This window comes from Euprymna scolopes, chromosome 18 (genome assembly GCF_053919585.1).
Source record: "Euprymna scolopes isolate OS-2025 chromosome 18, ASM5391958v1, whole genome shotgun sequence".
In the NCBI taxonomy this organism is placed as follows: domain Eukaryota; kingdom Metazoa; phylum Mollusca; class Cephalopoda; order Sepiida; family Sepiolidae; genus Euprymna; species Euprymna scolopes.
In genome coordinates this window covers 50,673,651-50,700,378 of record NC_136499.1, presented here as the reverse complement: position 1 = coordinate 50,700,378, position 26,728 = coordinate 50,673,651, and the positions used below count along the sequence as shown (strand labels likewise).

The 26,728-nt window shown below is 33.4% G+C and overlaps 1 protein-coding gene across 6 annotated transcripts in view; it reads right to left on the bottom strand.

Annotated features, from left to right (window-relative positions):
• LOC145297618 (DIS3-like exonuclease 2) overlaps positions 1-26,728 on the bottom strand; it is a 162,488-nt gene that overhangs the window by 111,631 nt on the left and 24,129 nt on the right. For 2 of the 6 annotated variants that reach the window (XM_080143688.1, XM_080143689.1), the window contains exon 1: positions 8,854-9,900. The exons of 3 other annotated variants lie outside the window; for them this stretch is intronic. In XM_080143688.1, the coding sequence (XP_079999814.1) occupies positions 8,854-9,766 (913 nt within the window). In that variant the 5' untranslated portion in view covers positions 9,767-9,900. Of the gene's footprint in view, positions 1-3,969; positions 4,109-8,853; positions 9,901-26,728 lie in introns of those variants that run through there. One more of the 6 variants, XM_080143691.1, reaches the window with a different exon arrangement.

Sequence of the window (26,728 nt, the reverse complement as noted above, 5' to 3'; positions counted from 1 at the left end):
GATCTGCTCTCTTAATTCAGTTCCGATTTTTGGAGGCTTGTTTTCTAATGAAAACAAGAAATCATCTAGATAATTTCCTACACAAAGGAAATCTAAATAAACTACAATCTTTCTCTAAAAGGACATATAGTCATATATAACCTAAATAAAAACACAGAAATAATCATCTAAAACGCAGATAAAGGAGGAGCAATTACAATAAAGAAACACTAAAAAATATATAACTGAATTAGAAGTACAATTCCAAGGAAAAGTTTTACAAACCACTACCTTCAAATACAAAACACAATGTAATCATCATACAAAAAAAAAAAAACAATTTACTCGTGTATATTTGTCTAGCAATATTTTATACCAACCCTCTTCCCCAAAATACAAACTCCCAAAACTCATATAAAAAAAGAAAAGATTAATTCTACTAGAACCAACATAAAACTAACCCTTAATAGTATAAACAAGAACAGAAGTTTGTCATAAGACGGAATATCATCACCTGACAATGTAAGGATGAATAAAAATCTTACTTTTCTATATTGTAGAAAATAATCTGAAAGTTATGCTATGGAAACATTAAAAGCATTTACCAGATAAAGCTGTAATATTGCATGGTGATTACTGTTATTAAACAGCATCAGTGTAACGTTGCCGTTAGAAACAAACACAGAAAAGAAAGAAATAAAAATCCAGGTCAGCATTTGTTTTTTTTTTTGTTTTTTTACTAAAGGTTTTTATTACACATTACTTTCCTGTCTCAACACCACTACAAAAGTCTCTTGCTGCGACATGTCCATCTAGCCTGACTGTTTTTCTTTCTTCTGACCGCATGCCGACCACAGCCGGCCTATTCTCGTCCACACCTTCACACTTCCATTCTCTCTGACGCTCACTTTGCTTCTCTCCCGAGCACATGGTGTATTTTCCCCTCTATTTTTTTCCTTCTCACGCATACATCCTAATTTGCGGATCCCCTTTTTTGGGCTACTGCTGCTGCCAAACTTTTTGCAAGCCAGCCATTCTTCACTGCTGCTGATATTTTCCCCACACGATCATATGCACGATGCTATATCAGAACCATACATCAAATTTGGAAAAATCAGTTGAAATTCTGTGAAAATTTTGACCAAATTTTTCAAGTTCAAGGTCAGAAGGTACAAGACTTCATCAGAATAATAAACAGTTATCACCAAAAGTGTGACCTTTTCAGTGAAATTGACTTGTGAACTAAATATCCCAAAATTAAATGAGTTCTAAGTGGCACCATAACTGATCTTTTACTCAAGTTTGGTGGCGATCTGTCAAATGATATGCATGCTCGACTATACAAACATAATGACATACAAACTTGATAAAAAACATAACTTTCTTGGCAACGATAATGATATCTGCAAACTCAAAATTCCACATATTTACAAGTAGAAATGTCGGATCAGGAATCTGTACACTTACAGAATCATATGAAGATAGATGGACTACATAACACAAAAAACAAGCAAAAAAAAAAAAATGGCATAAATAAACCTGTCGGATTGAACCTGTGTATAGGGAGGGGAGGGTTAAACAAATAAGCGAAGTAATAACCCTGTTTAAATTAAAAGAAAAAAAACGTTGCCTGGGTGTTTAAAGATGTAAAAGAAAAAAAAATAATACTTTTGGTCGGGAAGCGGGATTGAATCCAGAAGCCTTGACACAGAGGTGGAAACAAAAGCCAACCACTTAACCGTCTCGGCCACAAGTGAGAGTAATTGATTAGCCTGTTAAGGCTTATAAAGCGAGTGAAAGGTTTGACAGGTAAACGCTAAATGAGGTCATCGCAGGAGCCTTATGATGACGTGGCAGTATTTTTAGTTTTCGCTTCCCCAAGATGATGGGGGGGGTGCAGCTCCCCATTTAAAGGGGGTTGTCCAAATCGAATAGCAATTGTCTGATATAAGGAGAAATTCCACATTGATCAAAAGCTGCTTGCTTGCTTGACGTTTTGGCGCGAAAGCCGAGAACACGGACCGTTTGAATTTAGTTTTGCTGTATTTATACTAAAAAGCCAAACAAACAGATGACAGAGCGAAATAGCGCGTATCTTATAAAAGTCAATGTAAATAAATCTAGATGCAACGCATGTTCGCAAATCGTCGATATTATTATTTAGACGGTATATAAAAAGTTCTAAGACATAGTAAGCCCTTCGAAAATGCTGGCGAAAAAAGCCTTTGCGAGACATACATGAAATGATCACACAAATTTTGCCTTTTATACATATAGACTAGCGAGGGGTACCCGGCGTTGCCCTGGTGTTTGGAGGTGTGGGGGGGGTTAAAAAAAAAAAAGTAAGTATGAGGATCAAACCCGAACCGTTGAGGCAAAGTTGTGAAAAAAAAAAAAAGTGCGACGTTAACTATTACCCCACCGTGACATGCTTATGGAAACACGTTTGAATTTATTTAATTACTTCGATTTAGCAGGTGCTCGTTTTAATGAGTTAATGAGGTCAAGTTTGACTGCGGGATTTCATTTACTGCTGAACGCTTTTTTTCCCCAAAAAAAATGTTATAGGAAAAAGACTAACCCACATGCGGCGAGCGACAAATATTGAATATTTATCTTCCCGAAATCGAGCAAATTAAATAGACAGGCGAGCTTCGTTGTTAACTGTGAGATATTACGATTTATATGTGATATAAAAAGTTTTAAAAAGTTGTGAAGCGAGCGACCGCTTCTCTGAAAGAAGCCTTTTGTAGACACACAGAAAAAGCGAACACACATACATACATACATTTTCGCTTTTATATTTATAGAAGATAGATGTATCAGTTTTTTGTTTTACAGACTGAGAAAGAACTTTAAAAAAAAATTTTTTTTTTTAAATCTTCAATTGTAAAATAAACTTCTGTTCTTAGCAGTACATGCCGAGTGGATATTAAAAGAAAAAAATACACTTTGCTCTTAAAATGTACAATTTTATGTATGGTCAATAAGCACGTTAAGCACATTAGAATCAAAGAATAATTGAAAAGTGTTGAAAATGTTATTTATTCAATCAATTTTCAGAAAGAAATTGATTTTTTTAGGATTGAAATCATACTAATAATTATCATACTTCTATATTTTCATACGTTATTTTACTTTATTTTTTTTTTAATGAAGAAATGCAGCATTTTTAGCTGAAAAACAAAATGTATCCAGACACACACACAGGGTCTGCATTGCGAGTGAAACAGTTGCATTTGCGAATAATTTTTCAAAGTAGCGACTAGAAATAATGAAACGCTTATCTTTTGGAGATTGTATTTCTTTCACTGACAGTCTTCCAAAACTCACTGAGTGAAAAATATTTTTAAAACTTTTATTACTTAAAACGAACAAAGTGAAATTATTTAAACAATAAAAGTTTAATAGAACAATATACTTTTTTTTTTCTTTTAATAAAAGCTGTTTAAAAAAATATCTGAAGAAATAAGAATGTTTATACTTTCAAGTATCAACATAAAATTTGTTGTAGATTTAGAATTACACTTATTAAAAAAAATTAAAAAAAACAAATCTTTATGATGTACATACTCATCACAAAACGAAGATGTCATATTCTAAAAATCATGTGGGTTTGGCTAGTAACTTTTCTATTTGGCTAGTAAACGAAAATATTTAGTTGTCAAGGGTCAACTAAAGATAAGTTTGTCCGTAGAGCCCCAATACACACACATACAATCTAATATACATATCAAATTCTCTTAACTATACCATCAGATAGAACCCAACAAAGTTGTTATAAAAGCATTATTATTTTTGAATGAATATAGTTTATTCTTAACATGCACAGCATTAGTAGTGCTGTTGTCTTCATTTGGTAATTTGTTCTAAAAATATACTATACTATTTGAAAACAAGATTTTAAAAAAGTCATTATGTGGTAGATTTAGTAGATTTCGTTTTTGAAATCTTTCTTGTTGATATTAATAAAATGAAGAAAGCAGTTACCTTGGATCTGATGTGAGTATAAGCATTTCTAGTTTGTCGTGGACAGTTCCCAAACAAGGATCAAGACTAGTGAAACACAGAATGTGCGTTCTATTTCAATAGACAACAATAAGTACAGCTGACAGCAGACAGTGATTGTTTGCGATTAAGAGCCAATTAGAGAAAGTCATTTCCCATCAAAGATTTCAAATAAAAATGAGGACTTCAAACACGAAAGTAAAAAGAAAAAAAATTTTTTTACAATTACCCATCACGAAAATTAAAATATTTTTTAACTGGGCGAATTTTGGTGATGAGTATTCTGATAGTTATAAATATTTAGAATCTTAGTGCATTTCAAACTTGGAAATCTGTTCGAAATTCTGTACAGATTGCCCAATTTCGACAAGGCTACCTATGTAACATTGCATAAATTTACACATGTAGACCCAACACATTGTAGACTCAGTCATAAAGGAACATAAGACAAGCAGTAACTCGACTTTTTATTTTTTATTTGTAACAACATTCATTTCCTCATTCTCCTACCAGGTGTGACTTCTCATTATGGCTGTGATGTGCTCTTCCTTTTTATAGTCTTTTTCAGGACGTTATTTCACACATGGCTCAGTATTTGCATATAACCGCTATACATGTGTCCATGCTGTTACATCTGCAGAAGGTCAGCTGTTAGATAGGACAAAACGTAGAGAATCTATTATATAAAAGCGAAAATGTGTGTGTGCATGTATGTGTGTGCATTTTTTTGTAAATATCCGCCAAAGGCTTGGGGGGGGGGGTCGTTCGGTCGGGTCACTTAAAACTTTTTATATACTATCTAAATCATAATATCTACGAGTTAAGAAAGGGGGTTGAGTCTATCTTTAATTTGCCCGACTTTTACGCACTATTTTTGAGATTTTTTTTTCAATTGCCGTGTCTTCGTTTCATTTTGCAGTATAAAAAAAGTGAAACTTTGAAAACGAATTTGTGTTCTCGGCCTGGCCCTCAGAGACGTCCAAACAGCAAATTAGCTTTTGATCAATGCGGTTGGACATCCCCATTTATTATAGGGAGCTGGTTTTCACCACAACCCAACATCTTGGGGAAAACAAAACCAAAACAACTGTACGCAGCCATACTTAACTGCAGAATTGATGTTTGACCTAATTTACTTTTTAGTTAAACCATCAGGCTTTTTTTTTTTTGCTTTCGCCTCAAGGATTGGGGTTCGCACTTACCTCCCTCCCGCCAATTTTTTTTTTTTTTTTTTTTTTCAAACACATGGGCACTGCTGGAACGTTCGTATTGCATCACGTTCGTTTTTTTTTGTTTTTTTTAAACTGTTTTCTCGATTTTTTTTAGAAGTTTTAACATTGTTTTAATTTAAACAGGGTTATTACTTCGATTTGTCTTGATTTACCCCCCCCCCATCAACACACACACACACACCTCTAAACACCCAGGCAACGCCAGGTACCCCCTGCTACTCTATAATATAAATCTCACCTGTCTGTTTAAATGTATGTATGTATGTATGTCTGTCTGTATGTCTCGCAAAAACTTTCGACAGAGGCAACGGATTTTCACGAGATCTGTATCATTTTGATATAAAAACATTTTCGCAAAAATTATCTTTACTTTCATCATATTTTGCTTAGGGTAAAATTTTTGAGTATCAAAACCTATCTCTTTACAACCCCCTCCTTTTCATAACCTATCATACTTTCATCAATCACAGTCCATTTTCTGTAGGGTGTTTTTGAACTCCGTCAACAACATGTACTTCTGCTAGCATATATATATATTTTCACACACACACATGTTGCCAAGGAACTCTTCTTTTTGTTTCATTCATTGTCCCTTCTCTCACTGAGCATTTTCTCTATTTCTTTCTTTCAAAAAATATTTACATTTTTTTTTTTTTTGGAATGAATAAAAATGTTATTTAAAACAAATCAGTTTTTCAATAAAATTGATCGGACGTCTTTAACTCCCCAAAATACTTCCATTTTGGGATTTTTTTTAAGGAGTGGATAACTATGCTATTTTTTGTTTTTATAAGATTTTGAAAATTAAAATTAATTATAAACTTGCTGCATCTACATGCGTGTTTGAAAGTCGAACACACGCCTGATGAAGGAAAGACATCCCAAAATATAGAATCATGGACACAACACCTGATTGGCTGATCCAAGTAATCATTTTACATGTAAAATATTGTATTAAAAAAAAAAAAAAAAAAATGTATATATGTATGGTTACACATTTGCATATGAATTGGATCAAATTAAGTGAAACTGCATAGCTGGTTCAATGATTATATCTTACGTTGTGTCAGTTTGATTCTATTTGTCACACCATTGCATTGTTCTGCCTTCTATAAATTTAAGTCTACACAAAGGGAAGGAAGAAATAGGAAGATTGGAAAAGCCTTAGAGCTGAGACACTATTGACAACACAACCCCGGCACCTACATATGCGATGCCTGTGACTAAATGCTTCACACAGAAAGAAGACTACGTCAACACCAAGCGATAAAGAACCGAGGCAACGACTAGTCATTGTCAAGATTGATGGACTGCACGATGATAAATTTAAGTTTCTTCTTATATATTAATTATAACAATATTGTTTGATCGTTAAATTATTAATTGAACTAGATGTAATAAAATTATACCAAAAATCGAGATTTTCTCGTCTAGAAGGATTGATCAAGCAAAGCAAAAACGCACGCAGCTTAATTGATGGATTCAAACCAGTTAAAGGCTCGGATTCATTTTGGCAGACTGTTCAGAATCTGAAGCAGTTTACTTCAGAAACTAAACCCAAAATCTGATTCTGAAATGAAAAGTCCCGAATCACACAAAGCATCTAGCTTAGTAATCTGGAAATTAAACATTGGAAAAGATTGTCTTACAAATGAAACAGAATCAGAAAACAAGTCTGCTACGGAAATAACCTAAAAGATTCCCCAAATATACACCAACATCTTTCACTGCAAAGAAATTGGAAAATGGGCCAACCAACTGCATGACAAGTGTATTTTCTGAGTCAGTTCACCCAGGACTGTATAGATAAGGAAGGCTCTAGACTGGCTAAACTGATCAATACTTTTAAGATGAGTGGTCTCAGCAATGACAACAAGTGCAGGTTCTGCCACACAGAAATAGAGGGTGTGAGCCAACTGATATCCAGTTGTAAGCTTCTGCTGGGGAGGGGGGGGCAGCTACTATATGATATGACGCAATGAAGTGTGTAAATATCTCCACTGGACCATATGTAAAAAAAAAGTTGAATATCAGATACAGCAGAAAGTCCTAGGGATATATGCCAGAAAGAACAGTTGGAAATAAGTCATGCACCATCTACCATGACTATGCAATTCCTACAGTTACATACTTGGAAAACAAAGCTATCAAACCTGACAATGATATGGAACAAGAAGAAAGAAGCAACCTTAGTAGAAGTTAGTGTCTCCAATGATGCTGGGTTAAACAGAGCGGAGACAGATAACAAAATACCAACATCTTACGTACAACATGAAAAGAAACTGGAATCTTAGGGAAGATCTCCATCATTCCAGTAATTATAGGAGCAACTGGAATCATGAAAACCTACCTGGCAAATATAACTGGTGAGATAAGTGCAAGAGAGATCGAAACAATTGCAGTTAAAGGGATGGTTAGAATTTTAAAAAGATTTCTCAGAATGTAATGAGATAGTGGGGTGAATGACATCCAGTAGAATGCCTCCTCCAAGGTACAAAAAAAAAAAAAAAAAAAGAGGGGTAACAGTGGCTAAGTGATTAAGAACGTGGGCTAAGAACCTGAATGTACCAAGTTCAAATCCAGTTCATTCCACAGAAACGGTTTCATTGAACCCACACTTCACCTTGTGTCTAACCTCCTGGAAAGGAAGTAAATTAAATATCATATAGCTGCCATAAACAGTACGAAAGAATGATGACCATAATCTTTATCACATAACTAGCTGAACGCCTGGCATTGCCCAGTCATACAATACGCTTAAACATGATATTTTAATTTATGCAAATTGCATATGTATTATAGAATCAATTCTCTATTGAATATTATATATTGCGAGGAATAATTTGCCCGGTGGACTAATTCGTAAAAAAAAAAATAAGAAAAAAAACTAATAATGATAATGTTGTTCATCAAATTCCATCTGTTTGCAATATCATGTCAGCTGATATTTGGGCTTGATGATCTTTAAAATAATCCTTTCTTATATATAAAGAAGAAAATTTACAGGGGGAATATTTTACTTTACAGCAGCCAATGTTACACCGGTGTAATGTAAAATATTCCCCTGTAAAAATTCTTTTTTATCTATAAGAGTATAAAGACTATTTTTAGTTTTGTTTTTTTCTGATTTTCGATACTTATCAGACGAATTTCTGCACAAAATATTTAAGAACACTGGCAGAAATATAAATTACCTTTGTGAGAAATTTGATAAAGATAAGCTCAGTCATTTTGGAAAATATGAGGAAGGAACACACACACACACAAAGGTGACTTCATATAATTGTAGAGATAAAAATGAAAAATAAAGCTCAATATATTTTGCTCCTTTTACTGGTGCTCTGTTTTCCTTCCTACATCTTTTAGTACATTTTGATCCTAGCCTGAAGGCTTGGAATATTCCAGGAGAAAGAAAAAAAAAATTAAAATACAAATAAAAAGACACCATCGCAACATTGTGTACCTTCATAACAGTATTCTCAACTTGTTTCAGAAATAGCATGACTCAACCTGCCCTACCAAGTAATTTACCACAGAATAGAAATCACGGATGATGCAGGACTGAATCAGAAAAGGCTGAAACCAGGTAAAAAAAGAAGGTGGAATAATTAAAAGAATTATACCAAAGACATACCTTTACCCTTCTTGTCTTTGGCCGGACTCTCTTTAGTCTTCCCCACATCACTGACAACAGTTGCTTCAGCAGCTTTTTTTCCGAAATCTTTATTTTTATTGCTTTTACCGGCAAAACTATCAATGCCACGATTTTGGGGAGATTTACCACGTTCAGACTTATTGTCTCTGGTAGATTTCTGAGAGGAAGGGCCAGATTTCTGATTCTCTGTTGTCTGGCATATAGATAGGTTTTTGGATGGTGCTTTTGTACTCTTAGTCTGAGGTTCTGTCTGGGAAATTCCAGATTTTTTCTTCTTCCGGTTCGAAGAAGAATTATCATTATCCCTTAAAGGTTGTTCCCCAGCCGAATTCCTCTTGCTGCTTACCAATTTGCCAAGTTCTCGGAATGTCTGTTTTTCTTTTTCCGATTTCCCTCCAGAATCTTTTCCGTTTAGCATTCCATTCAAGTTGGAACCAACCTTTTTCTTGAAAATTCCTCTCTCCCTTAGTGCCTTCATTCGTTTCTGAATCGCAGATTTTGGCACTTTTGTCTTCAAATTGCCTTGTGGTGATTGACAGTTCCCATCAGCGGGACTACACTTTTCCTGTGGTTCCTTCTTTAAAACTTTCACATCATTGGAAGTCCTACCATTCGCAGCATGTTCCGGACCATTTTCTTTTTTTAATTTACCATCTTTATGGCGAATCTTTTTCCGGGCAGATTTCGGTGCTGGGTTTTCCTTACACTGCTGGATCTCTGACACTAATTTTGCCAATTCCTTCTCAAATGAAGTCCTACGCGGCTTATTTGGACAGCCTTCAACTTTTGGTTTGGAGGCAATTGCTGATGCTGCATCTGGTTTAGTAGATGGCGCCTTTCCAGCAATAGTAGACATTTTAGGTTTGGGCAATGGGTTTGTAATGGATTCCATTTCAACAAAGATAAAAATTCTCAACGATTGTCATTTAAAAACCACATGGTTGCTAGCTTTCAGTTTTCTTTTTTATTCACACGCTTCTGATTTGAAATGGTTTTAAAACAAAAAAAATATATATATAATTTAACTGAAGATCCACTTTTTCTGACTTTAAAATCTAATTCTTTTCTTTTTTTTTTTAATAAACTGTTTTTTGACTAAATAAAATGATAACTGTTTTACCTCTTATGAAAATATTCAATGAAATGTATGTATTGGCAAGTAATTGTTTTAAATATTTGGAAATTCATAAAATAAATAGTTCAAAGTTGAAACACAAAACAAAATTGATTTGCCAAATATATATTCAACTATATTTCTTTCCAGGAATATATATTACACATACTTGATATAATTTATATGTACTTTTTCATATAATATATACACACGTTATATATATATATATATATATATATATATATATATATATGTGTGTGTGTGTGTGTGTGATATAATTTATATACTATATGTATAAATTTTGATATATATATATATATAATTTATAATGTCATATCCTATATATATTATTTGATATAATACACATATATGTCAAGAATATATTTGATAATTTATATTCCTTTTCAGAACTGTCAAAAGTTAAAATTATTACATAAGATTAAAAATTTAAAATGCCCAAATTTGAAATGTAAAAATCATAAGTTAATGTTTAAGAGGAGACACTTTATAAAATTCCAATTAAGTGTATCAAAAAAGTCATCTGTGGTTTTCATAAATAAAAGATCAATTTTTTTTTTATCTGGCTTTTTATTTTTTATTTAGCAGAAAATCAGTTGAAGATGAGCAAAGATGTATTTGGCCAGAGTTGAGAACGAGTATTTTGAGTTTCACTGAAGACATACGAGCAACTCGATAAACATCTTGTAGAGCTTTCTTCCCTTACACTCACAGGAGTTAAGACACACAAAAACCCATTTCGACAAACAGAGGCTCCTAAAATAAAACAGAAAAAAACATCTGTGAATAGAAATCTAATAGAGTGAAGACAAATTTACGCAAGCCGGAAGAGAACTAGTTTTAAGCATTATTTTACCAAGGAAAAAAGGAGTCCATAAAAAGACAGGAAAAAGAAGCATTTTATGCAGAAATTTTGGTTCTTATTCAGAATTCAACCCAATTTAAAAAAAAAACAAAATACCAAAACAAAATACATACCCATCATGGAACGAAAATGTCATATTCCAAAAATCACAAATTGATCAAATAGTTTTATTTTTATAAAGAAAATCATTTTTTATGATTTTTAACAATTAATATTATATCACAGCAATTATAAGGCTGATTTTAAAATCTCTAGTTTGAATTGAGTTGTCTCCATTTATTAAATATGGCAGATCAAGACAGACTATTCTCGCTTTATCATTTATTTAAAGAAAACTGATCAATTTATGCACATTTTGGAATATGACATTTTCGTTCTGTGTGATGACTACATACAAAACCCTTTTTCTGTATTTTTGTTTTTAATTAAGTTGAATTCTGGACTTACACCAAAACTTCAAATTAATTTTAAGCGGGTTGAATCTTTGGTTAGAATTCCAAGGCGTCATAGCAAAATAAAAATTAAAAAAAAAAAAAAAAAAAAAAAAGCTGCTGGTTTGTAAGCCACATTGTATAACGTTACATATTACTAAGCAGTAACACATTTCACATTTTTGGAGTAAAATCTACTTGGCCAGATATTAAAAGGTTATTTAAGTATGAGTGATAAGGTTTGACCACCACCTGTAGGTATATACAAAAATGTTGATTCCTCATTGGTTGAGGTTAGTCATGTGACATAGAAAGATTTTGAAGCATGTGATCGCAAATAATATGCAACAAATATTTATGTAATATGTATCTAAAATGATGAATCTTGTACAAGGTAACTATGTTTCACAAAACTACATTAATTTACTTAATGAAGGATTTAATAACAATCTTGTACATACACTTTTCAAATTTTCCTGAATATTATCCCAGTTTAATAATCCTAGTTATTTTTGTATATTTATTAATTTAGTTATTTATTTTGGAATACCTCATGTTGTATTACAATCAAGACTTTTTGAGATTATAGATTCTGGACCTAATGAGTAAAATCATTATGGCGTACAAACTTTGTGAATGTTTCAATTGATGGATGACTTAAAACAAGAACGCAATATGAAACCAGCAGTGATAATGGCATATACATATATTCTTAGCATTCTATGCTCGTCATTTTCACCAATTCCTTTTCTCATTGTAGCATTCGGATGATCAATCAGAATTGGGGAACAGAGAAATCTTAACTTTTTGTTAAAAAAAGTCAAGCCTAGTTTCAGATCCAAAAACGATTCTTTTAAATTTCTTTTTTAAAAACTTAATTGTCCATTGCTAGTGCTAATGATAAAATATAGAATGGAAACGACACTAACTTTATGTGGGTTTAACTGGCTTCCTCCAAAGAAGAAAGTTCCATGGGAGTATGAAATTTACAAGCGGTCCTCAGTCACATGTATATCCCCGTTAGGTTAAATGAGCACGTTAGGTGTCGACGTACTCCTACGTACAGCACCTGGAATTCCCTAATTAATCACTCATCTGGTACTGACCTAGCTCAGTGTTGCTTAACTTCAGTGATCTTACAAAAACCGGTGCATCAACATGATTATGTCGTACATAATGATAAAATGATAAATATTTGTTTTTTAAAAGCTACTAGTAAAACTAAAATCGAAATATAAATTTGTGCAAAACCGGAACTGGAAGAAATGGTACAGTAAAAAAAGACAAAATATGGACAAATTTTTTTTAATCCGTTTATAAAACCAGCATTTTCTCATCAATTATGAGGAAAACATTCAAGGAAAAATAATAATGATCTATTTGTGTAATCTATCATGCATATCTTTATTTTGGGAAAAATATATAAATATATGCACACAGGCTTTATGGTAATTTGAAAATTTCAAAAAAAAACAACTCTATAATTAGATATTTAAGAATTTAAAAAATAATTAAAATCGGTAATCGTATCGGAATCCCAGACAGAATCGGTAATCGTATCGAAATCCCAGACAGAATCGGTAATCGTATCGAAATCCCAGACAGAATCGGTAATCGTATCGAAATCCCAGACAGAATCGGTAATCGTATCGAAATCCCAGACAGAATCGGTAATCGTATCGAAATCCCAGACAGAATCGGTAATCGTATCGAAATCCCAGACAGAATCGGTAATCGTATCGAAATCAGGAATTACGAACAGAATCGATAATCATATTGGAATCAATAATCAGGAATTCTGGACAAAACGTTTTTTGATCATCAAATTCTAAATTTCTATTGATCGCCCTTAGATCTGTGACCATTTCCTAATTTTAAAATTATAAAACAAATGTTAAACCTAAGAGAGAGGAGGAACAATTCAGAAGAGAGAATGTCTATTTTGTAAACAAAAAATTGTTATTAGTGAAAAATATGAAAATGATTTCTGAAAACAATCTACAAACAAATAGTTATTCACAAGTGAAATTAGAAAAAAAATATTAGTTATAAAAATGAAGAAAAAATATAGACATTAGAAAAATGTCCAATTTATGGGTTTGTACTTACAAAAATAATATCGGTATTAATAAAAATAAGTGATCATTCTTTTTTTTTTTTCCTTTTTTTTATCAGACCAAGTTTTCAAACCTGAAAGTATTTGCTTTATCTTTGTTTTATTTATGTACTAGTTGGGGACGCTGCGTTGCCTGGGTGTTACAAGGTGTGTGTGCTCTTAAATCAAAACGAAACCGGGGGGGGGGGGGGGGGTAAAAAAGTTTTGGTAAGTTGGTAGGATCGAACCCGAAGTTTTTGCTTTATCTTTGTTTTATTTATGTACTAGTGGGGGAACACTGCGTTGCCCAGGTGTTACAAGGTGTGTGTGCTCTTAAATCAAAACAAAACCGGGGGGGGGGGTAAAAAAAGTTTTGGTAAGTTGGTAGGATCAAACCTGAAGCCATGAGGCGAAGTTGGAAAATAAAATGTGAAAAAAAAAAAGAACATGACACGTTAACCGCTCGGCCAGCCAGAATGAGTTACTGAAAGATGTTTGAATTTATTTAAGTAAGAAGAGAATTGACAGGTGCCCGCACTCTATGACGTCAAGTGGAAGTCGTAGAGTTAACATTTTGTGTGAGTGTTACGACGACGACGTAAACAATAGCTATTCAGCAGTGAACATTTTCTGCAGGACAGTTTTTAATGAAGTCAATAACTCGGTTTGTTTGTTTTTACCTAACTTTGAGGAAAAACAGCTCCCCCGTTTATTAGGGAAGTGGCTCATCTTGAAATGAAAGCAACCATCTGATATGACGACGGTAAGCCGACATTGACCAGATATTACATCGCTTTCTAGAGACCACTGGCCGTGGGCCAGGATTCAAATCGAGTTTCGCTTTTTTTATACAGAAAAACGAAAGCAAACATGCAGCGATCCCAAAATGTTGAATATTTAACAATTCAAAGTCATGCAAATTAAATAGACAGGCGACCCTCCGTTGTTCAGTCAGAGATATTATCATTTAGACAGCATATAAAGTTTTAAAAGTGAGCAACGGCCTCGAGAAGCCGCCGGAAAAAAGCCTTTTGCAGACATACACAAAAAGCGAACATACATTTTTGCTTTTATATATATACTAGCGAGGGGTACCCGGCATTGCCCGGGTGTTTTAGGGGTGTGTGGTGTTAAATAAAAAAGAAGCCGGGGGGGGTAGGATCGAAGCCGAACCCCTGAGGCAAAGTTTGAAAATAAAATCGGCCAGCCAGAAGTGAAAGATGTTTGAAAGTCGTCGAGCGTTACGACGATGACGATGTAAGCATTGTTATAAGCGAAGTAAGAAAAGAAAACAGCGTTTTAATTAAGCGGGGGAGGGGGGTCCCCCCCAAAAAAATAACGTAAGGCAAACGAACGAACGTTACGTGAAAAATGGCTTAAATAATACAGGGTTCAATATTTAAATTTAAAAAAAATCGAAAAAAAAAAAACAAAAAAAACATCTCACACCACGATTCGAACCCAAAACGTTTAGATAATGAACCAAGGCCTTAACTACCTGCGCTAAAGCGGCGTATATAAAGTTTGTTCGGTTTATCAACTATTTAAAGTAAATCAGGTCACGACGTCATGACGTCATCTGACGCATGTGTTGTTGACCCTCCCCCCTGTCGAATCTGTCTAGACATCTCTCTCTCTCTCACTTCGTCTGCCTTACTCTAAAGACTGGAAAATGGCGTCTGGCTGTTTTTATTTTTTAAAAAAACTTCTATCGTTAATATTTTTTGTAAGCGTATTTTTTTTTTTTACTTCACTTTTTTTTACTTTATTTTTCGTTTAACTATCGTATCTACCTATTTTGAATGTGGTAATAACTTTGGTAACATTGCCATAGCATAGAAGTTCATAGTTTAGCTTTAATTAATATTTTTTTTACCGATAACATTTTTAAATTGCAAATTAAGACCGCCATTAGAGGTTGCTGACGTCAAGATCACATGACATGACTCAGCGAGTTTTAAATACAAGTTGACCCAAAATAAACGGCCGCGTGTATACTTTATGTAGAAGAGTTGGCGGCCGTATTTTTTGGGGCAGTTATAAATCGATTTAAAAATATGTAATGTTTAACATTAAAATGTCACTTTTTTGGGGGGCCCCCCTGCAGAAAATCGATCAGTTGACGCACTTCTGATAGTCACTTTGGGCCAATTTTTCGATATTTGTCGTCCGGAAGGTGGGGCTTTCATATGAGACCAAGTTTGTGAATTTTTGTTGTGTCTGTCGAAAGTTTTTAGCAGACACACAAACATACATACATTTTCGCTTTTATATATATATAGATAGATAAATATTCAATTTGTTTATGTTAAAATTCTTTAAAAAAATAATAAAATATAGAAATGTAACTAAAAACATGAAATATGGAAAAGAATGATTTGTAAAATGCCAAAGCCAAAAAAAAAAAAAAAAAAAAAAGCATGGCATTTAAGATTTTGTTTTTATTTATTTTGGAATAAGTATGTCAAGAAGCTGAAAATTTGCACACACAGAATTTTTGAAAGCGGAAGTCGAAAAAAAGCGGATGGATGGTTTCATTGACCAAGCAAGCTGATCAGAGTTTTCTATATATAAAAGTGGTAATACAATTAAGTTTAAGGGGTGAATCGATACAGTAAACTCAAAAGAGATATGCGTATTAGCCAGATGTAAAAGCTCAATAAAACCCAATAGGGATTAGAGCTTATTATAAGTACATAGGTTTAATAAAATATGTTGAAAAACACTTTAGTAAGAGTTATAAACATTATTATTTGGAAAAGAAACACAAAGGTGAAAGTCTTTAATCCACTGAGTTTCTAACTCTCCTCCCCTTGACGAGAAGGAAAGTATTTCTTCAAAGCTCTGCGGATTAAGGACTTTCACCTCTATTTGTGTTTCCTTTCCAAATAAGGAATGTTTTTAACTCTTACTAAAGAGTTTCTGAACATATTTTATTAAACCTATGTACTTTATTACAAAACTTTTTTTTTTTTTTAATACCTACAGACACTAGTGTTTCATCCCTTCCCTTCAAGAATCATCAGTGCAGGGTGACACGATTACTACCGGTCAGGAGATTCAAATCCGGCCATAAAGTCATCTCCGACTCCATTAGCAAGGAACAAACCTCCCGGCCAATCTCAACCATGAGAAATATTGTTGAAATTTTAACATTTATTTTTTTAAGTGTCCTAACATCCAACCATAGTGATTGCATGATTATAATATCATGAGCTATGCATGCGAGCTTAGGTAACCGAATTTATCTTTCAACTTATAATAAAAACCGAATTTCTTAAAAGGGGCTGGCATAATTATATATATATATTAAAATCTTCTCCCAAATCACATTCCTTGATTACTTTCTTCTATTCTTGTTTAATTTGTATTATTCTTTAGATGTTTGTTCTAATATATGTAAAACTTCACATTTTTTTATGGTAAATTTTAATTTCCATGTACTTTACCAATTTGATACGGATCCTGACTAATCTTATCCAACAACTAATTCTATTATTAATCTTACGCTTTCAGGAAACTCATTTATAAACAGAGAAATAAAGAGTTAAGAAAATTATACAATTTACTAGTTTAAGGGATTTTTTTTTTTAACTAAGGAAGTCAATGTTTATCAAAACCCAAAAGCCACTCGAGGATAAGGGTCAATGAGTGTTACCTGGTTGGTGAGACAACAGTGATGATCAGTAATGGCGGAACTTGAGTAGGGTTCGATTAAGAACTTGTTTACATTAGAATTAAAAATGACCAGCTGGGAAGCAGCTCTGCAGTATTGTGTTCCACAGATGGGTAGTTTTAAAATAGACACTTTGCTCATGGAATTTTTGTTTAGTTTTTGTCACATATAGAAAAGAGAAATTCTTGGCAGTTGTAGCTAGACAAATGCTTGCTATGAATGTTAATTATTTACAATAAAGTTTCAACATTACAAAATTATTTTTATTTAAAATCCTATTTAAGTTTTATAAAAAAAAATTTTTTTTTTTGTAATAGCATTAAGATAGTTATAGCATGTTGACTTTTTGTACATGCTAACAGGTGAATAAAAACTGTTGAAAAAAGATAATATAGCTTTCTAGAATTTTTAATAAGATGCCAAGAAAGCTAAGTCTCAAATCATAATATGTAACGAAGAGAGATAAGCCACTCATTTTTTTCTAGGATTTTGGTCACATCTTTGAAAAAATTTTATAACATTAATTTGAAAATTTTAGAAGACCAAAGCTATATACCTATAAAGTTGAGTTTATTAAAAGCCTACTTTTTCTCTTTAAAAATTATGAAAATAAACTTTTTAATATATTCAGTCATGAATGTTACATCGAACGAAACAAACGTTGTGTGGATAAGACTCTAGAGAACAGCAATCAAAGTAATCCAAATTATCAAATTCAGAAACAGATTCCATCTGGAATTCAATGATTGCAAAGCATTTGTTCCCCAAATATCCTATCAAGAGAAATAACCCCTTCACATCTGTATATCATTATTTATTTCTGATTAAGGGGAGGATGAGGGAGATGGTATTTTTCTTGATACCATATAGATTTAGAGTTATCTGGTATTTTCTTGAATATCATTGTCAGTCAGTCATATTTATTTTTTGGCAAAATGGCAACATTTTATTCACTAGTTCACATGCAAGATTCAATTTGCTATAACAAATATTTTATTTTACTAAAACATGATTTGAAGTAAAAGTAAGCTGCTTGGCAGGAATATTACATAATAGGGATCCTAAGTCAATAGTGATCAAGTCAGCTAGTGTGACTTGACAGAAATCACACCAGGTGTATGATGCTAACACAGATTTGTAAAATGGATTTTTTCCCAAATATGAACAACGTAAAGTTGAGGCAGGGGGAAGCAGAGTAAAACAGTAGACAATATAGAACAATGACGTCACATATTGGAGCTGAGAGAAACTTTTTTAAATGAATCTTCGTGGAAGCCATGCAAATGAGATACCACCAATAACATAGAAAATTTGTAATCCAAGGCAAATGTTACTTCGATGTCTGCCCATGTGTGTCACTCATTTTGTTAAGCAAGAAAGTCAAGTTAAGTAAATAATTAACTATGAGAACATTAGTTTCTCTCTCTGAGTAAATGCTCTCCAAAATAAAACCATTTATGAAAACTCAACGAACGTCTCTTTCTGTCCTCTCCTTCATGAAAAGAAGCAGGAATATGACTGAGTTTTGCAAAGGGAAAGGAAGGAAAAAAAAAAATTAATATTTGGTGCATTTAATTCAGGAAGCAAACATTTTCACACAGCCTATTGTAAACGATCAATTGAAGACATGTTGCTATTTGACTCATAACTAAAGAGTTCATATCTCTTCCCCCAAAAAGTGTATGGTTTAATATAACAGATTTGATAAGAGTTCAACTCAGCATAATAAATTCCATAGTCTGTAAAGTTATTTATTAGGCTAATCACACAACTTTCCGAAATGAAAAATGTGTAGATGGATCTTAGGTCAGTTTAAATCTGCAGTAAAAGTAGACCCCCCCCTCCTCATTTAAAAAATTTGTTTTGTTTTTTAACCTCGAGTTAGTATGGGTCAGAGAGAAGGGAAAAAGCAAATGGTATGGTCATGAAATGGAGTAGAGAACAGTGGATGACATAGTACAATGAAAAAAAAGGTAAAAATGCAGATGGTAAATGTAATGAAGTTGAAAGAAAATGATTCCACATTTTTAGTAAAAAAAAAAAAAATAAATAAAAAAAAAAAATTATTTTTAATAAAATGTTTTTCCATTCAATACATGCAAGCACATGTCTAGCTAAAAGTAAAAACTACAAAATCTTCCCACAAAGTTGGTATCTTCTTAAACAGCATTGCGCTGGATGAATGATATCTAAAATTTAGAAAAAAAAAATTAATTCAGGATGAGGGTGGAGGTCAATCAGGGCAGGTTTATTTCGTTGTGTGTGTGTGTGGGGGGGGGGTCTTTTTTTTTTTTTCAATGTTATGTAATAATTTAGAAAGAAAATGTTGACTCATTACTCGAGTAATCTATATATATAAAAGGCAAAATATGTGACCATTTCATGTATGTCTCGCAAAGGCTTCTTTCACACACGCTCCGGGAGGGGGGGGGGGTTACTATCACGACTATTTATATACTCCCTATATAATAATATCTACGATTTGGGAAAGCGCGTAGCGTCTAGATTTACTTACAGCAACTTTTACAAAATTATTGCTATTTTAGCTTCTCACGTGTTGATTGGGCTTTTTCGTATAAAAGTGAAACTAATTCAAAGCTAACATGGTGTTCTTGGCACCGTGCCAGGAACGTCCACAAGCAATCAGCTTTGATCTTCTGGACAATCCCCTTTAAATGGGGAGCCGGTTTCCCTCCATCATCATCTTGGGGAAGCGAAAACTGCCCTGCATTGAAACAAAGTAAACAAACCCCAAAAAGCTTTCCAGCATTAAATAAAATACTGTTACGTCATCTCGTAACGCTCCCGCGATGACCTCATTTAGCGGCTATCTGTCAATCAAACCTATTTCACTTGCTTTATAAGCCTTATTTTAACATTCTGATCAATTCCTCTTACTCCTGGTCTAGACGGTTAAGTGGTTGGCATTTGTTTCACCTTCGCGTCAAGGCTTCCGAGTTCAATCCCGTCTCCCGACCAATCTATTTTTTTTTCTTTTACATCTTTAAACACTCGGGTAACTTTTTTTTTCTTTTTTTTTTTTACTTCGCTTATTCTTTAGTTTACCACCCCTATACACACAGAGTTTTTTTTTGTTTTTTTTCGCTGTTTTCTTTGGGTTTTCCGATTTTTTTAACATCGTTTCAGGGTTATTACTTACTCTTCCCCCCCCCATACACACACCTACAAACACCCAGTCAACGCCGGGTACTCCCGCTAGTCTATGTATAAAAGGCAAAAGTGGTGCGCGCATTTTTGTATGCCCAGCAAAGGCCTTTTTTTCACCGGGCTTCTGGGGGGGGGTACTATTTTTTTTTTAGAACTTTATATACACCCTACATTGTAATATCTACGATTTATAAACACACATCGCGTCTAGATTTATTTACGTCAACTTTTACAAAATTCTTGCTATTTCGTCTCCTTTTTTTTTTTTTTTTTTACATAGTACGTCACCACTTATCAAGGCCGATAGGCCACTCAAGGATAAGGGTTAAAGAGTGTAGAGTAGTCAAAAGGACAATATAGTAATCAATAGTAATGGAAGTTCGGTAAATTTGTTAACTTAGGTGGCTTCATTTGTGAATTAGTTTTGCATCAGAAACTTGTTCACGTTGAACTTGAAGACAACCATATTATAGAAAGCTGGAAAGCAGGAAAACGGAAGACAATTCCACAGGCGTGCAGTTCTAAGAAAGAAGCTTTGATCATGGAATCTACGTTTAGGTTTAGGTACAGATAAAGAGTGGGGAAAATTATTGATAATGTTTTCAGCTAGTCTAGTGTTTGTTGTGAAAGTTTGGCGAGGGGGGACCATAGATTGAAGCTCAGTTGAACACTTTCCATGAAAATAACGATAAAGCAGAGACAAACTCGCAACATCTCTTCTGTGAGACAGAGGTTGCAGCGAAGAGAAAAGGACATCTCCCACCAGGCCACAAAGTCTATTTTGAACCCTATCAAGGCAGGACACATCTTTTCTAGCAGCTCCTGCCCATATATGGCAACAGTACTCCATCCTTGGACGTATCTGGCTCTTATATAGATAGAGAATTGCATCAGCAGTGAGATATCTACTGGATCGATAGAAGGATCCGACCATTTTTCCAGCGGCCTTGGCAACAGATTTGATGTACGTATTCCATTTAAGATCAGGAGTAAAGGTCAAGCCCAGAAGCCTGTCAAAACTTGAGGCCTCCAAGACGTGAACCATTCATTTTAATTGATGCCAGATGGGGATCAGAACGTTGATGATGTAAAGATAGAAGCTTGGTTTTAGATGCATTAAAAGTAACCAGCCATTCCTTTCCCCATTGTACAAGAGAGAGAACTTTTTCGTATAAAAGCAAAACTAATCTGAAGCGAAGGCATTATTCCCAGCTTTCGTTCCAGGAGCGTCCAGAAAGCAATGAGGTTTGATCAATGCAGGGGAAACCCCTTATATCAGACAATTGTTATTCATTTGGACACTCCCCTTTTTATGGGGAGCTGATTTTTCCCCCCCAGCATCACATCTTGAGGAAACAAAACCAAAAACAACTGCCTCGCAGCAAAAGTACGGGATTTCATTCCCTCTATGTTTGACCTCATTAAATTCAGGCACCTGTCACTTAAGCTTTTAATTGTTGAATTCAAACGCTTTTCAGTTACTCTCCCATCCTGGCTGAGCAGTAAGATGTCAGGTTGTTTCACACTTTCTTTTCCACCTTTACCTCTAGGCTTCGGGTTCAAGCCCTTTTACACACCTCCAAACACACGAGCAACACCAAGCATCCCCGCTAATCTATTATATAAAGGAGAGGTGTGTGCCTGTATGTCCAGTTAGAGCAGAGTGACCTGGGCAGAAGAAAAAGAGTGAGTTGAGGAGAGAAAGATAAAAATGGATAGAGAGATAGACAGAAGTTAATAGAAATAGGTTACACTTTTGCTCTGGGTCATGCCAGATAGCCATGCTTGTCTAGTATAAATAAATATATTAACTATTATAATTGGCTAACAGAGCGTTATGCAAATTGACACTCAACATTTATTCATACATAAAACCAATTATCATACAAAGATAACAGAGTGACTAATTTTAAAACATTAATTTGAACATAGAATCAGGTCAATGAACTTCAATTTAAGACATAAAATAAAGTGAGTCTATTTCTCAAACTTTTGTTGTTAATAGCTTGCTATAAAATATTTTACAAAAGTTTTTATTGGTTGATACCCAATAAAAATCAAGCAAAATATAAAGAAATAATAGTTATTTCCCTTGGACCAAAGACGGCAATTATTGTCCTTGAGTCACATTTCAATAACCAATTGTAATTCAGTATTTTTTTTTTTTTTTTTTTTTTTAACTAACCGACTAGAATTTAGTATCTGGAAAATTGTTTGGATCATTTAAACTGGAATCATTCTAGAATCAGAAAATACCAAAGTACACATTTTGTATTAACAACGGTTTCTTTTATTACTTATTAAACAGACTTCAGATTTATTTTTTAATTAATTTTTTTTTTTTTTTTTTTTAGAAATGTTTTGTTTTGAGATGGTTTACAAAACTTTTAGACATTTCATGTAATAAAAATTTGAAACGTTTTCATTTTATAAATAAAACTTTTCATTAAAAACGTGCTTTCAAAAATACTTAAATATTGGATTGTATTAAAAGGCATGGAGAAAATAACTTTCTCGAAACGCCTCTTCCCTAGGAGCAAAGTGTAGTGTCATGATATGACACTTAATCTTTCCTGTCCTTAGTGGGTGAAGGAGAAATCCTTCTAGATTGTGGCAATTTGTTATATCCTAATCTAGAGTGCCCTCTTTTTTGGGGAGCTGAATTTTCTCTACATTAAAAACCGACTTTGTGTCTATCTGCCTTCATGGGAAGACAAGTAAATCGAAGCACCCTACATGCAATATTTATTTATTTTCTTTTACTATGTCGGCTTCATTTGTGAATTAGTTTTGCAAATAAAATATCTTTTAAAAATTTTATTTCATGTTTGTAAATGAATATTCAATATCTAATAATAGTTTCTATTCTGTCTCAAGAGACAATGGATACCCCCTAGAAAAGTGTCTGCACATGTAATTGTGTAATCCGCATTTATAGCTCTCGAGTCGGCATTATCTGATTCCACTAGCAAGGAAAAGTCCAAGGTGATGAGAAACAATACAGAGATAAGCAGAGAGCACTATAGTAGCTGTGGCTTCCAAGTTGTCACCCATTTTAGTACTGACCAGGCTCAACGTTGCTTTACATCAGTGATCTAACGGGAACCGGTGTGTTAGCCTGATTATATGTACAGCTCCACTTTTTATATGCCAATCTCCAAAGTATATGAAACAAAAATATTGTAAACAATCTCCAGAAAATCGACTTATTCAAATGGTTTTGTTTAAATTTGCTTCGTTTGTTTATACATTTTTCTTAATAAAAAAAAATCTAACGTTTTAGTATTTTTATACATCTCTATAGTTTACAAAAAACGTTTTGTAAATAAAGCTTTTGTGTGTGAAAGCAAGTGTGCGTCTATTGTTTGTTTATAATTTAAACTACTCTGGGTTCCCGGCATTGCCCGAGTGTTTGGAGGTGTGTGTTAAAAAAAAAAAAAAAAAAAAAAAAATTTTTTTTTGCTCAAATGGTAGTAGGCAGGCAAGCAGGCTCAAACCCGTACCGTGAAGAAGGAAAAAGTGGAAAGAAAAAAAAAAAAAACATGACATGTTTGCTGTTGCATCCATTGCCAAACCGGAAGTGACGTGACGTTAAGGCTAGACAATTGAAAAGAGGGGACGACTTTCGAAAATATCGGCGAAAAAAAGCAAACCCTCCTTGTAGAAAAGTACCCAGTTTAGGGTGAAAGAAAATGTTTTTGTCCAATTTTTCGACATTTGTCATAATGATACCAATCTCGTGAAAATCCATCGCCTCTGTCAAAAGTTTTAGGCAGACATACAAACATACAGACAAATGAGATTTACATTATAGATGGAAGTAAGAAAAGAAACCAGCGTCAATCCAAAAATGTGTTCTTTTGGTATTTGCTGATTCTGAGGTGTCTCAAACCTAATTGATTTGTGTTGCTGGAACAAGATTTCACAATAGAACACATGTTATTTTACTCTTAACGGGACTGTGGGTATATGAAATATGCTGTGGTAATATTCAGCAAGTAGCAAATACCATCGAGCATAAAACGCTTTGGATAATCACAGATTTTGAAGTAGTTTTACTAAAATAGTCATATTTTAAAAAACGAAAGTACTTGAAGTCCTCAAAATACCAGCAGTTTGTTCAGAAATTAATATTCTTTCACGTGTAATTAATTAGCAATAATCTATATTATATATTTGAAGTGTTTTTAGCAAATTAATTATTAAATGTTAACACTAAACGGACTTTTAGGATAATTAAAAAAAATTTTTTTTTAAATCCTCTCATTCTTTAAAAGCTTGTTACTCTGTGAGGAATTTTGTCATGAAATTTGAAAACCTAAAATTACATTCCATCTTTTTGTAGGATACAAAATAAACTAGCCTATTCCTCTTTTTGGGACGTCTTAAAAAGAAGACAAAAAATTGACAAACATAAAACATTTTTTTTTAATATATTTTTTGCACTCCGACTATTAAGTAAATCAATCTTTTTTTTCTGTTTTTAGGAGTTAATATTATGAGTGTGTGTTGATTTCTCTTTCCGTAGTATCAATTTTAAATTACTGTATCTAAAAAAAAATATTCTATTCAGTTTAGCGTTTTGCTAAAGCTAACATCAGAATCATTAACAGCAACTATTTATAAAACTAGCAATATTGCGTTTACACATTTACTCAAAAGAAAGAACATACGTAAAAATTACATAAAATTTTTTTTTTTTTTTGCTTAAAATTCAAGTTAATGCAATGCAGCTTGTAGTTCTTACATAAATTAGAGGATCTTTCAAGAAATAGTGGTTTTCAAATATACTCAGTTTTTGAACTTTCATTCTGAATGATTTTCTAGCAGACAAAAAACATAGGATTCTAATTTTTTTTATGTGATTAAGGAAGAAGTTTCTGTGGGGAGGACTGTCAGTCACACCTAGAGTAAGAGGCAAGGTTAAAAGAACTATTTTTAAGGGAAGGGAGTGTTTGTTACTCAAATGTAGAGTTAGCCACTGTTAGGATGTAGGTTTGTCACTCGAATCTGGGGTTAGTAGTAAGGTAATTATTTTTTTATACTAACCCTAAAAATCTTGGCATAAAAAAGGAAAAAAAATTTATATTTAAAATTTAGAGTGGGTGATTAATTTCATACATAAATTTAACATAATACGATCCCTCATTTCCTAGCCATTCTTGCCTTTTAGAGCAGTTAGCCCTCCAAATTCTTTTGATATTTTTTCAAGCTGAAAAGTTTAAAAATAATAATTATCTTATCACTAACTCTACGTTTTAGTAACAAACCCACCTCCTAAAAATGCCTTTCCTTAAACATGTTGTACCACAAACTCTACATCTGTGTAGCAAGCACTCCCTCCAAATAACTCCTTTAACCCTACCTCTAACCCTAGTACAAGTGACAAAGCCCTCACCTCCTATACCCTTTCCTTAACCCTACAACTAACCATGCAGTCAAAGTTGCAAACTCATCTCCAAAAAGATCCTAATAAAAAAATTAAAAAACAAAGCAAACCTACCCCCCCCAAAAAAAAAAAAAAAAAAATTTAGTAGGTTTAAAGCATTACAGCATATTTATGTGCATTTGCTGTAGATTATTTGGAAATCATTAATTTCTGGAAATTTTCAATGACATAATCTGATTCCTTGCATAAATACATTTATATTGCAAATTTCATTCTTTAATCTTGTGTTTTAACGAAGATATAACATTTTTACTGAAAAAGTAGTGTAAAAAAAGGTGACACAACACATGGTCATAAAGAGAGAAAATATCCAAACGTACGAGGTACAAAAATAATTTTTATTCAGATTAAAAAATTAAAAGATTCTAAGCTCTTTCTGTCGTATGCCGTCAAGTTATTTTAAGCTATTTCAATTTTTTCACACGATTTGCTACATAAAGTTCAGTAAAAGTCCAACAAACATGTATACGGCACCTGAAATAATTTTCCAAGTGTTGTGTGGAGCAGATATTTCCACACCGAAATATGCTGTAACCAATATGCAAAAGCCAACTTTTTGTGGGAGTTTTCATAAGCTGAAACATAGTTTAATATTATTATAATATAGTAGCATTTAATATTATTATAATATATTATTTAATTGGAATTCATTATTGAGATGAGTATTATTTTTATTTATTTATTGCGGACTATTATCCTCATCTTTATTAGTTGTTTCATGAGGTTTCGGCAAACTATTCTTCTGGCCCTCGTCAGGTGGCAACCGCAACGGGATAGGAACTCCGAATCTCTCAACTGCATCCTCAGCAGTTACTGCCATTCATAGTGGTTGTCATCTCACGTTTTGACACATGGCGCAGTGGATAGAGACGTTGAATCTCTACGGTTCGGGGTGAGAATTGTCTGAAGCCAGCATACTTAGCCAAAACGTGGTGAGACGACAACAACTATGGATGGCAGTAATTGCTGAGGATGCAATTAGGAGATTCAGAGTTTCTATCCCGTTGCAGTTACCACCTGACGAAGGCCAGAGGAATA